Raw genomic sequence first — 13,100 nt, 5'->3', positions numbered from 1 at the left:
TCAATGGTCAACACAACATAACTCTGGATGAAAGAACTTTCCAAGTTCTTGCAAGTTTGCATGGTAACACTTGACCATAATGTAAAGGCTGCTTGTCCTTCTGAACATGTTTCAGTTAACAGAAAGGCATTTAGTTGGATGAATTGTCCTCTTAAAACTCACACATGCCGATTCTTTGGAATTGAAGGTAATAAAACAAAGGTAATAATAAATGCCCTTACAACCAGATTGTCCTAGGAAGTAACAGTCAGCTACTGCCACCTAGAGGCACAATGTATTTAATCCCCCAAATTAGCTTGCAAAAGAGACCATTATGTTTTTAAATTACAGGTGAATTATGGCTTCCACTGTGATAACCTGAAGCCTGCCCAATCCTCTCTTCCCCCAAACAGCAATAAGCTTACCCATTTAGGAGCATTATTTTCCTTCAGTTTTTCTTTAAAATATTCAATAACTTTCTTCTCCCAGTCAGGACTAACTCCATTTTGAGCTGAAAGAGAAATACAGTTTTCAAAGCTAAAGGTACAATATATAAAAACAGACCATATTCAGGTGCATCACAAGGTAGCCCACCCCCCTGAAAACAACTAAAATCTGCTCCCCTGGTAAAGACTGACTTCAATTTTTCTGAAGCACTCACATGGCCTTCAGAAGCTATCAGCGGATGCTGGTCTCCTCACGCCCCAGCCAACACCTACAAAACCAGGTACCAGCAGACCCAGGCAAAGTGAACCATTATTTGTACACCATTCTGTGTTTCAAATATTTTTATGTAAATTAAAAAAAAACTTTACAATTATACTGAAATGAAGAGCAGAGGGTATTTGGTTTTATAAATTTATTATTTAGGAAAAATTTTAAACTTACAGTATAAAAAAAAAAGAAAAAAACCTTACAAATGTCATGAACAATACACAGAACACCTGCAACCTTGCTCCAGTGACTTCATCATTTCTCTCATAATTTTTTTTTACCCATTAAGTTGCACCCATCAAAGATTTTTTAATCTCTAAATATTTCAGTATGTGTTTTCTAGGTTATTTTATATAACCAAAGTTCTGTAGTAAAACTCAAGAAATTCAAAATTGATACTTTATCTAACCAACCAATCCACATTCCAATTTAACCCAATAATATCCTTTATAGCAGTTCCCCCTTCAACCCAGGACCCAGCTAGAATCATCTCTTGCATTTAGCTATTATGTCTCTCAAATCTCCTTTAAACTTGTAAATTCTTTAATCTTTTCTTATGACACTGATATTTAAGAATATAGGCCCTTTAAATTAAAAAATGACTTCTCATTTAGATATATCTGGTGTTTCCTTGTGATTAGATTCCAATTAAGAATGATCAAGGTGGACTGGGATTGTGGCTCAGTGGCAGAGTCTAGCATGTGCGAGGAACTGTGTTTGATTCTCAGCACTGCATAAAAATAAGTAAATAAAGGTCCATGAACAACTAATAAAAATATTTTTTTTTAAAAAAAGAAAGAATGATCAATGTTAAAAATTCTAGGAAGTCACTGCTTTCGACTAGGCTCCTACAACAGACTGAAATCCAAAATGGAGTCACCCATGCTAAAGTTCCATATCATCAAAACAAAGCTAAGCTGTTTATCTGACCTTCCAAGAAACCAAGAGGAAGTAAGAGGTAATAGCTAAATGTCCCAAGCAAGTTAGTTGGCAGGATAACCAAGTACCTTCTTCTTTAATTCCTACATAAAACAAGTAACCTAAAGCAACCTAACAATGTTAACCAGTTTTCTATTGCTCTGCTTCTCTATCCCCAAATGTCGAGGAAGGTAACTTGGAAATGACCCGTATGTATTTTGTTGTTTTTACTTTCTTCAGCCTTTCTTTGGCTACAAAACCAATATTTTCTTAGTCCACTGAAATGCATACTCTATCATATCACATGAAGTGTTGCCCAGTTGCAGAATTAAAAATAAAGCCAATTAAGATCTTTAAATTTATCATTCTGTCCTTGGACACCAATTATACTACTACATAAGTATCTTTCTAAAAGTATGACATCTCGAGAGACAACCTTCCCAACTGCTGGTATTAATTTTGATCACCCAGAGTGACAGCCAACTTTTCCACTATATAGTTATTAATTGATAAGTAACTGCAGAAGGCCCTTACAGGAAGTGGTGAAGACTGAAGAGTTATTCACAATACAAATTTTTTATTTTTACTTTTTTGGTGGTCCTGGGGATTGAACTCAGGGGTGATTTACCATTGAGCTACATAGCCAGCTCTTTTTGAGACAGGGTTTCACTAAATTGCTGAGGCTAGCCTTCAATTTGCCATCCTCCTGCCTCAGCCTCCAGAGTCTCTGGGAATAAGGGCACTATGGCGCCTGCAAAGAATACAGATTTATGTTAACTAAATCCACCAAACTACACAGCTGGCCAATCCTCCCACCACTTACATTTATCACCCAAGTGCTACAGAAGAGTGGAGTAAAGGAACCTGTCATGAAGCTGATTCCATTTGAAACTCTCAATGAATCCTGCAAACACCATGCTTCAGTGGGATTCCCAAACACTTATATTTAACTGGGCAAAGACCAGCTCTGAAAAAGAAGTGGAAGCAGGCACTTGAACTCTAATACAGTGGGCCTCCAAGTGAGTCTCCTGAACAGCATCCTTAGCATCACCTGAGTACTTGTGAGAAATGCAGGTTTTGTAGCTACCCCAGTCCTACTAATCAGCAACTCTTAGGGTGGGACCTAGAAATTCATTTTAAAAGGCCCTCAAGGGTTGAGAGTGTAGTCAGTGGTAGAGCACTTGCACATGAACGAGGCCCTGGATTTGATCTGCAGCACAGCAAAAGTAAGAAAAAAATGAAGAAATGACTTGTGGGCTGGGAAAGGTAGTTCAAGCCTATTGTGCCAGCTACTCAGGTGCCTGAGGGGGGAAGATCACTTAACGTTGAACTTGAGACCAGTCCAGGCAACATAGTGAGACCCTGTTTCAAAATAATGCTGCTGCTGCTGCTGACAACAAAACAAGAGGAGGAAAGGGAGAAGAAAAGACCTACGCACGGCCATGACTGCATTTGTGTAAGAAGCAGGTGGGGAAGCAGCATAAGGAATGAGTAGGGAGAAGCAAGTTACCTAAGCAACTTGCATGTGTAAAAATACAATTCTCTCAAGTAATGGCCAACTTACAAGCATATGGTGCTGCCAGGCATGGTGGCACACGCTTATAATCCCAGCGACTCAGGAGGCTGAAGCAGGAGGATTGCAAGTTCAAAGCTAGCCTCAGCAACTAAGTGAGGTCCTAAGCAACTTAGTGAGACTCTGTCTCAAAGTAAAAATAAAAGGGCTGGGGCGATGGCTCAGTGGTAAAGTGCCTCCTGAGTAACCCCCTCACCCCAAATCTACAAAATGAAAAGGGCTGGGGATGTAGCTTAGTGGTAAAGTGCCCCTGGTTCAATCCCCAGTAACCTGCCTCCACAAAAAAAAAAAAAAAAATCTAAAAAATGAAAAAGGCTGGTGATGTAGCTCAGAGGTAGAATGCACTGTCCCTGGGTTCAATCCCCAGTACCACAAAAACAAAACAGGTATATGGTACTGCAGACAATTAAGGGAACAAATAATTCCAAAAAGTATTGAATGTAATAATAACTGTCAACTACTTAATCCTACTACGTCCAGCACTCAGCCAGGTATGAAGAAACAGCTGAAGGAACTTACAGCCAAGATAAGCTATAGACAGAAGGGCTAAAAGCAAAGAAGCAAAACTAATGTGGATCAAAACATCTCAGGGGCTAGGGATATAGCTCTGCTGGTAGAGTGCTTGCTTTGCATGCACAAGGCCCTGGGTTCAATCCCTAGCACCACACACACAAAAAAAGAAACCCCAAAAAAACCATCTCAGACAAGGCTTCTCAAAGAACTACACCCTGGCCAGCCCGGTGGCCCACACATGCAATCCCAGTGGTTCAGGAGGCTGAGGCATGTGAATATTTCTGTATACAAAATGTTTCTGGCCAGGACTGGGGATGTGGCTCAAGCGGTAGCGCGCTCGCCTGGCATGCGTGCGGCCCGGTTAGATCCTCAGCACCACATACCAACAAAGATGTTGTGTCCGCCGAGAACTAAAATAAATGAATAAATTCTCTCTCTCTCTCTCTCTCTCTCTCTCTCTCTCTCTCTCTCTCTCTCTCTCTCCCCCCCCCGTCTCCCCTCTCTTTAAAAAAAAAAAAAAAAAAAGTTCCTGGCCAGGCACAGTGGAGCACCTGTAATCCCAGGAGCTCAGAAGGCTGAGGCAGGAGGATGGCGAGTTCAAAGCCAGCCTCAGCAACAGTGAGTGCTAAGCAACTCAGTGAGACCCTGTCTCTAATAAAACATAAAACTGGGCTGGGGATGTGGCTCAGTGGTTGAGTGCCCCTGAGTTCAATCCCCATTACCAAAAAAAAAAAAAAAAAACAACAAACAGAGCTAAACCCTGAAAGATGCAAAGAGCTGAAACAAGCTGCTGTAGAAAGGGATGGTATTCAGGACGCAGAACACTCCAAGGGAAGAAACCGTAATGGTACTCAGAGGATAAGGATGGGCAGCACCAGAAAGTCAAGCACCTGCAGCACTAAGTGCCTAGAAGAGAAAAAAAACCAGGGACAAAAGACAGATGAGGTCACGCATATTCAAGAAGTTTCCAAAGCCAACCACAAATTCTCTTTTCACAGACAACCTTTATATCCCTCCTGTCTGGCAAGGACCTGGGACAAGTGAGCTGCTGGAGTCAGAGGAGGTAACACTGATAAACACAATTCAGGGAAAATATATAGTTTTGCAATACTAGCACCCATCCCCCTCCCTTTTAGGGACACAGAACCCTCTTTTCCAGGGAGGCAACAGAGGTTACCTCACCCTTGGACCTAGGGCTACCGGACCAGAGCCTGGTAATGGGCTGGGGTGGATCAAGTCAGTACAATTCCACGAGTAAGGTTTAGTCACTGGGGTTGCAATCCTGGCAGGCTGTGTGTACTGACTTCACTGCTATAATCCACTGTAAGCATGAGTGCAAATACCTAAGCCCCCAGGACCTTCTAATGGCTCAAGCATAGGTGGTGTGGGGTACCCCAGCACACAGGCAAACATCAATGGACGCAGAACACTCCAAGGGAAGAAACCGTAATGGTACTCAGAGGATAAGGATGGGCAGCACCAGAAAGTCAAGCACCTGCAGCACTAACTTCATTGCTGAGTTGTACTCTTCTATACAGCTGCTGTGTAGCCACACACCTGCTGAAGATCATTCAGACTGTCTCCAGGTTTGTTCATGATGAACAATTATAAACATTTGTGCAGAGAACTTCATTTTTCTAGGGTAATATCCAGAAGGCACAGCTGAGTACTTGGTAAGTGACTAAGATTCTGTTCCGTTTCCAGAGTAGCTGCGCTATGCTGCATTCTTACCAGCAATATATACAGTTGTTTGTATCCTTGCCAATACTTAGTATTATCACTGTTTGTGTGTGTGTGGTGCTGGGAATTGAATCCAGGGCCTTGTGCATGCGAGGCAAGCACTCTAATTTTTATGGTAGTGGAAATAGAACCCAGGAACATTTAACTATGGAACTACACCCCCAATCCTTTTTATTTTTAATTTGGAGACAGGGTCTTACCAAACTACCCAGGAGAGCTTCAAATTTACAATCCTCCTGACTCAGCCTCCTGCGTAGCTGGGATTTACATGCGTGTTTTTGTGTAAATTTTAGGTGCTCTAATAGGTGGGTAGTATCTATCATGGTTTAAATGTGCACTTCCCTCATGGCTGCTGATGCTGAGCTCTTTCAGGCCACTCTATGTCCTCTCTGGTGAATAACTATGTAACTCTACTTCAATCTCTGGCTTCTTCTTAAACTGGGCTAATTACCACTGTGTTTTTCTTTTATATTCTATATACAAGTCCTTTATCTGATATATGCTTTTCAAATATATTCTCCCAGTGTACTGCTTATCTTTTCATTCTTCTAGTCTCAATAAGGATTTTTTGCAGAGCACAAGTTCTTTGTTTTGATGGGGCCTATTTATCAGATGTTTAATGCACTGTGCCTCCAGTGTCACGTATGAATTCACAACCATAACTGAGGACTTGAAGGTCTTTTTCTGTTCTCTTTTTTTTTTTTTTTTTTTTTAGAGAGAGAGAATTTTAATATTTATCTTATTTTTAGTTTTCGGAGCACAGAACATCTTTGTTTGTATGTGGTGTCGAGAATCGAACCCGGGCCGCATGTATGCCAGGCGAGCGCGCTACCGCTTGAGCCACATCTCCAGCCCTTCTGTTCTCTTTTGAGGTTAAGTTTTATATAAGACACAGGTTTGGGTTATGATTTATATATATATTTTTGCATATAAATGTCTAACTATCTTTGTTGAAAAGGATATCCTCTGTTATCTTTTGTATCTTTGTTAAATAACAATTAGAAGGCTGGGGTTGTGGCTCAGTGGCAGAGCGTTGCCTCACACATGTCAGGCACCGGGTTCGATTCTCAGCACCACATAAAAAAATAAGTAAACAAAATATCGTGTCCATCTATAACTAAAAAAAAAAAAAAAATTATGGCAATAGGCATGAACCTTGCAAATAATATGCTAAGTGGGATAAACCAAGCAAAAGGACAAATAGGATTCCACTTCATGAGGTAACTACACTAGGCAAATTCGTAGAAAGCACAGCAGAAGTTCTAGAGGGGCTGATGGGATGTTCCTCCACTTCATCACAGAGTGAGTCTGGATAGTTTGTGGTTGTGGCAGACGGAGACTTGGTTTGGCTGCCAAAAATGTTCAAGTCCTGCTCCCCAGAACCTGTGAATACCTGTTACATGGAAAGGGAACTGAGTGTAGCTGTGTCAATCGGCTTTTTGTTACCTTGACCAAAATCTCTAACAAGAACAACTAAGAGGAAGAAGGTCACCGTTTCAGAGGACTCAGTCCATGGTCAGCTGGTTTCATGGCTTTGGGTTTGAGGTAAGGCAGAACATCATGGAGGAAGGGCTGTCAGCTCATGGCAGTGAGGGAGAGGAAGAGAGCAGGAAAGGGAGAGAGCAGGAGAGAGGGGAAGGCAGGCAGGCCAGGGAGAAGATAAACTCTTCCAGGGCACTGCAGTCCATCTACTTCCTCCAACTAGGTCCCACCTCCCATTAATTCACTCAGCTCACAGTGGAAATCCATCTAATGATGTCAGAACTCATGATTAATGTATGAAAAGTATCTGACCCCTAAAAGTATTGGGGTCAATGCTTTCAACATAAAAACTTTGGGGGACATTCCAGATCCAAGTTGATAGTAGCCAATGGAATCAAAATTAATAATCAGCTCTCTTATTAACAGGATTATCTTGGTGGGTTTGATGCAATCACATAGATTCTGAATCTGTAGGAGGTAACGGAAGAGGAAGTCAGAACATTAAAACTTAAAAACTCAACTGACTTTGAAGACAGAAAGGACCATAGGCCATGACATGCAGGCAGACTCTAGAAGATGCAACAAGACAAGGAGACCAATTCTCCCCTAGAGCTCCATACAGGGACACATGTCTGGCTTCTGGTCTCCAGAACTGCATCCATAGCGTTTTAAGCTATTATAGCAGAAACAAGAAGCTAATACAATGATGTCTGAATAACTGGTCCATTTATGTTGCTGAATTCACATCCATTCAGATGTTTCTATTAGTTTCTTTCCTGATATTCATAATTTGTTCTCCTCTTCCTTTGCCAGTCTGGCTAGAGGTTTATCATTTTTACTGACATTAAAAAGTAATTGCTGGGCTGGGAATGTGGCTCACGCGGTAACGCACTTGTCTGGCATGCGAGGGGCGCTGGGTTCCATCCTCAGCACCACATAAAAATAAAGATGTTGTGTCTACCGAAAACTGAAAAATAAATATTAAAAAACTATTTTTCTCTCTTCTCTCTTAAAAAAAATTAATTGGTGGGGGCATTGCTGGGGTTGTGGCTCAGAGATAGAGTACTCCCCTAGGATGTATGAAGCACTGGGTTTGATCCTCAGCATCACATAAAATAAAGATATTGTGTCTACCTATAACTAAAAAATAAATATTAAAAAAAAATGGGGGGCTGGGTGTGGTGGCACATGCCTGTAATCCCAGCAGCTCAGGAGGCTGAGACAGGAAGATCTTAAATTCAAAGTCAGCCTCAGCAACAGTGAGGCGCTAAGCAAATCAGTGAGACCCTCTCAATAAAATTTAAAACAGGGCTGGGGATGTGACGCGGTGGTCTAGTGCCCCTGAGTTCAATCCCTAGTACCAAAAAAAAAAAGGAACGGTGGGTTGGGGATTTAGCTCAGCTAAAATTTCACTTGCCTAGCACGTGAAAGGCCCCGAGTTCGGTCCTCAGACAAAATAAATAAATAAATAAATAAATAAATGAATGAATGAATGAATGAATGAATAAATAACTTTTGGTTTCAAAAAAGTGACTAACAAATTTCATAAGAAAACTAAGAAAGAATAAGTAACTTTAGGTTTCATTCATTTTCTTCTGTTGTCAATTCTCAATTTCTGCTCTATTATTTCCTTTCCCTTGTCTGAGTTTACTTTAGCCCATTTCTGGTTTCATATGTGGGAGCTTAGATTATTGATGAGACTGTTCTCTGCCAATTAACATATGTAATGCCTCTAAACCCTCTTTGGCTGTGCTTACATATTTTGATTTGTCATGATTTCATTTTGTTTAGTTTATGATACTTAACAATTTCCCTACAGACTTCTTTTAGATTCATGGATTGTTTAGAAGTGTTAATTCTACAAGTTTGAATTTTCCTTTTACCTTCTATTATTGACTGCCAATCTACTTTCATAATGCAGGAGAGCACACTTTGTGACTTACTCTTTCAGACTTTTCTGATATTTGGCTTATGATTCAGGACACAAATTATCGCGATGAACCTGGTTCCAGGTACACTTTAACTGGACTTGCATTATGGTGTTGTTAGATGGACGAGTGTCAAGCAGATCTGCTTGGCTGATGATCTGCAATTCTACATCCTTGTTGATTCTTTATCTGCTGAGTCTCTCAAGAACTGAGAGAAGAGTAGTAAAATTCCCAAATGTGACTGCAGGTTTGCCCATCTCTTCATTCACTTCTGCCAATTTTCATGCTGTTTTAAGCTCTACATGTTACTGATAAATTGGCTTTTATCAATATGTAAGGTGCCTCTTGTTCTCTTCTCACATCAACTTTTTAAAAAAATAGCTTTTATTTATTTGTTTGTTTGTTTATTTATTTATGTGGTGCTGAGGATTGAACCCTCTCGTGTGCTAGGCAAGTGGTGCTACCACTGACCTATGGCCCCAAACCACTTCTCACACACAATGTTTTTTTAAAAAAACATTTTATTAGTTATTGATGGACCTTTATTTATTTATTTGTTTATATGCAGTGCTGAGAATCGAACCCAGTGCCTCACACATGCAAGGCAAGCACTCTTCCGCTCAGCTACAACCTCAGGCCCTCACATCAACTTTTAAAAGAATATTTTAAAATCTAAAAGAAGAATCCACTGAAGAGGAAGATATGAGATCCAAGAAGAACAGAATGAGCTCATGAATACAAAGGGGGTGGTGGTGGTGGAATTCCAAGGATGACATCTATGCAACAAACTTATAAAAGCAACTGGCACAAATTTGAAGACTAATTTGGAGGACTCACTGAAGAACATCTACAAAAAGAAAATAAGTTTGAGTAAATAATGTGCATGAATTGCTGGATAAGCTTAGTGAAAATGATGTTAAGTTTCTGTTCAACAAGAACAAGAAGCTGGGTGCAGTGGCACACGCCTATAATCCTAGCGGCTCAGGAGGCTGAGGCAGGAGGATTTCTAGTTCAAAGTCAGCTTCAAGCCAGGGGTGAAGGACACACCTGTAATTCTAGTGGCTCAGGAGGCTGAGCAAGGAGGATGGAGAGTTCAAAGCCAGCCTCAGCAAAAGTGAGGTGTACTAAGCAACTCAGTCTTAATAAAATACAAAATAGGGCTGGGCATGAGGCTCAATGGTCAAGTGAATGCCCTGAGTTCAATCCCTGATATATCCCTGCCCCTCCCCAAAGTCAGCCTCAACAACTTATTGAGGCCTTAAGCAACTTAGCAAGACCCAGTCTCTAATATAAAAAAGGAATGAGGATGTGGCTAGTGGTAAAGTACCCCTGGGTTCATTACCCAGTACCCAAAACAAGCAAACCAGACAATGTGGCACACAACTATAATTCTAGTAATACCAGCTACTCTGGAGGCTCAAACGGGAAGATTCCAAGTTTAAGGCAATTTAGCTAAACAAAAACAAAAAATAAAAAGGGCTGAGAATGTAGCTTAGTGGTATAGCGGTTCTGGGTTCAAACCCTAGTACTGCAGCAGCAGAAGCAATAAAACCACCATGATTAGGGAAAACCAAGTTTACATTCCCTCAACAATCCACCAAATTTATAAAATACTGTACACCCAGTATTTCATTACTAAATTGTATTCTTTCTGCACCATGATCAAATATGCTTAGGATCACACATTTAGGGAACAAAAATCTGACACAAATACACTCAAATCTGTGTCAAATTTAAAATCATCTTATTAATCCACCAAGAGCCAGGGTTATTTCTCATAAATGAATTTTCTAATATCAGAATCATGAACTTAATGCTGTAAGCATTAAACCTTTTCACTGTAGAAGGATTTTTCTCTAAAATCTAGCTATGCATCTATACCTTTAAACCAATACTGTAATTGAATCTTCACTTAACATTTTGGAGCCATTATTCTGGACACCAATTAGTGGTTCCAATAATCATTATTATTAACATCAATTACTAGAATTTATTTATTTCAGTACTAGAGACTGAACCCAGGGCTTCATGCATGCTAGGCAAGTGCTTTACCACTGAGCTACAGCCCAGTCCTTTTCATTTTATTTATCCTTGAGGGTCTCCCTACGTTGTCTAGGTTGGTTTGGAACTTGCAATCCTCCTGCCTCAGTCTCCTGAGTAGCTGGGATTACAGTTGTGCATCACCAAGCCTGGCTCAATTACTAGGTTTTAGTGAAGGAATGTAGATCCCTTTTTCAAAGAACCCTGGCCAACTACACAGTGATTCTGCCTTTTGTGTGTCAAGTTGATGGTAGGCATATGATCTACCATTGAGATAGACCTCTTCTTCATGTTTTCTTTTAACATACAGTTTTTAATTTCTTATCTGGTTGTCAGTGTTCACTGGCTATAATTTGGATGTCTATCCAGGCAGTCTTCGGATTTGCCGCCTTTGGTTTCAGTCTGAGAAACCATACACTAGTTAGAATTATAGATAATATGAATAAAGTTGCCGATGAGCACTAAGAGCTATAAAAAATACATTTTATGTCATCAGTTAGGAGACTACTTAGTTTCTTAGTAGTCTTACTTTCCCACGATGCATCTATTCAATCCAGAGCACTGTCCATGTTAAGTACTAGCTCTACCCCTAGTCCTTCTCATGTTTTACATAGGCAAGGGCCCTCCAACTCTAAATTAACTACAAACGAATCAGGTATTGCTATGTAGCAGCGATTTCGGGTTGACTGTGAATCCACCATTCCTAAGTGCAAAGACGCTAGGGAAGGGGGTGGGGATCAAAGGGCCCAGCCAACGAGAAATGGATCTACATTTTTCTTCCTGTAACCTTCGCTGAAAAGTAGCAACAGCAATTGCAACTAAAATTTACTGAGCTCGCCTGCAGCATTCTCAGCTCCTTCTATGTAAGAAACTCACGGAAGAAGTTCAACATTGCTTGCTCGCTCTGGCCCGGGAGCACATACAAGACCAGACGGGTTGTAAAGTCATCTGAGCAGAAAAATGAAGCTACAACATTAAATCTGATCTCTGCAGGAGAGGCTGGTGTAACCCAGAGGTGAGCGTCAACTTGGGTGCCAGGCGGCCGCACTCCCCGACACACCGGAAGTTTTGAAACATCCTGCGAGGCTCGCACAGGCAGGGTGGCTTCCTTCGCCACAGCTCCGCGGGCCCTCCCCGGGCTGAGGACCTCCCCGAGTCTGCGGCACTCGGGGCTGGGCCCCGCGCGGGAGCCAGGCCGTCAATCACAGCAAGTGCTGGCGGCCGCGCTTCCCCGCCCGCGCCGCGAGCCGGGCAGGTGGGAGGCACCTGCAGCCGCGGCCCGGAGAGGGCTGTCCCGGCCAGGCCAGGGGCCGCACGCGCGCTCCGGGGTCCCTCGTGGGGACCGCGCGGCCGGCCCGCCCCGGCGAACTCAGCGACCCGCCCGGCCCGCCCCCGGCGCGCCACTCACCGAAGAAGCCCTGCACGATCCCGAGCGGGTGGCTGAGCCAGTCCTCCCCGCAGGGCATCTCGCCGAGGGCCGGGGCCGGCGCGGCGCGGGCGGCGGCTCTCCGCGGGCCGAGCGGCCGGCGCCCAGCTCCTCGTCAGGGGCTCCGCGCTCCTCGCCCGCGCCCTCCCACGCACGGCGGGGCGCGGGCCACCGGCCTCCGAGAGCAGCGGCTGCGGAGGAGCCGCTGGCGACCTGCAGGTGCAGCGCGCGGACCCCCAGCCTCCACTTCGCACAATGGCGGGAAACAGCCGCCGCCGACCGCGCTGCCTGCGACCTGGGTGGAGCTCGCGCGGGAGGGGCGTCGGGGGCGCGCGGCGCGGCCCCGCGTACGGGCAGGAGGGCGGGCCGGCTCGCCCGGGGCGGGGCCGCCGCCATCTTGGAGACGGGCAACGGAAGGCGCCGCGTGTCACTCGAGCGGGCGTGCCCGGGCCTCCCAGAGTCCGCTCGGGAACTGAGTACGCGTCCTGGCGCGGGGGCTCGAAAGGCGGAGCCCCAGGAGTCCGCAGAGTCGGCTCTGCGAAAAGTTAGGGATGGAGGAGCCTTAGACGTCAGTCCAGCTCCTTTTCCTGCTTATTTTTTTTTCTTTTTTGCTGATGGCAACGCTTTTCTTTGACGCTGTGCCCTAAATCCTGTTGGAGCGACGGGGTGGGGGGACTGGGGACTGAGCTGCATCCTCGGCCCTTTTTAAATTTTGAGACAGGGCTGGCCTCGAACTTGCGGCCCAGCCTCTTCTGTGGCTGGCACTACGGGCGGACACCCGCGCGCC

At 43.6% G+C, this 13,100-nt stretch overlaps 1 protein-coding gene across 3 annotated transcripts in view; it reads right to left on the bottom strand.

Moving 5' to 3' along the window:
- The window catches only part of Mcmbp (minichromosome maintenance complex binding protein), a 39,718-nt gene extending 27,075 nt beyond the window's left edge, over positions 1-12,643 (bottom strand). For 2 of the 3 annotated variants that reach the window (XM_078039916.1, XM_078039953.1), the window contains exons 1-2: positions 12,296-12,641; positions 405-490 (exon numbers count right to left, since the gene is read on the bottom strand). In XM_078039916.1, coding sequence (XP_077896042.1) covers positions 405-490; positions 12,296-12,353 — 144 coding nt within the window. In that variant the 5' untranslated portion in view covers positions 12,354-12,641. Of the gene's footprint in view, positions 1-404; positions 491-12,295 lie in introns of all 3 variants that reach the window. The other variant, XM_078039985.1, reaches the window with a different exon arrangement.
- Positions 12,644-13,100: the final 457 nt, after the last annotated feature.

This window comes from Ictidomys tridecemlineatus, chromosome 1 (assembly GCF_052094955.1).
Source record: "Ictidomys tridecemlineatus isolate mIctTri1 chromosome 1, mIctTri1.hap1, whole genome shotgun sequence".
NCBI classification, from domain to species: Eukaryota; Metazoa; Chordata; class Mammalia; order Rodentia; family Sciuridae; genus Ictidomys; species Ictidomys tridecemlineatus.
This window is presented reverse-complemented; position numbering and strand designations above follow the sequence as displayed.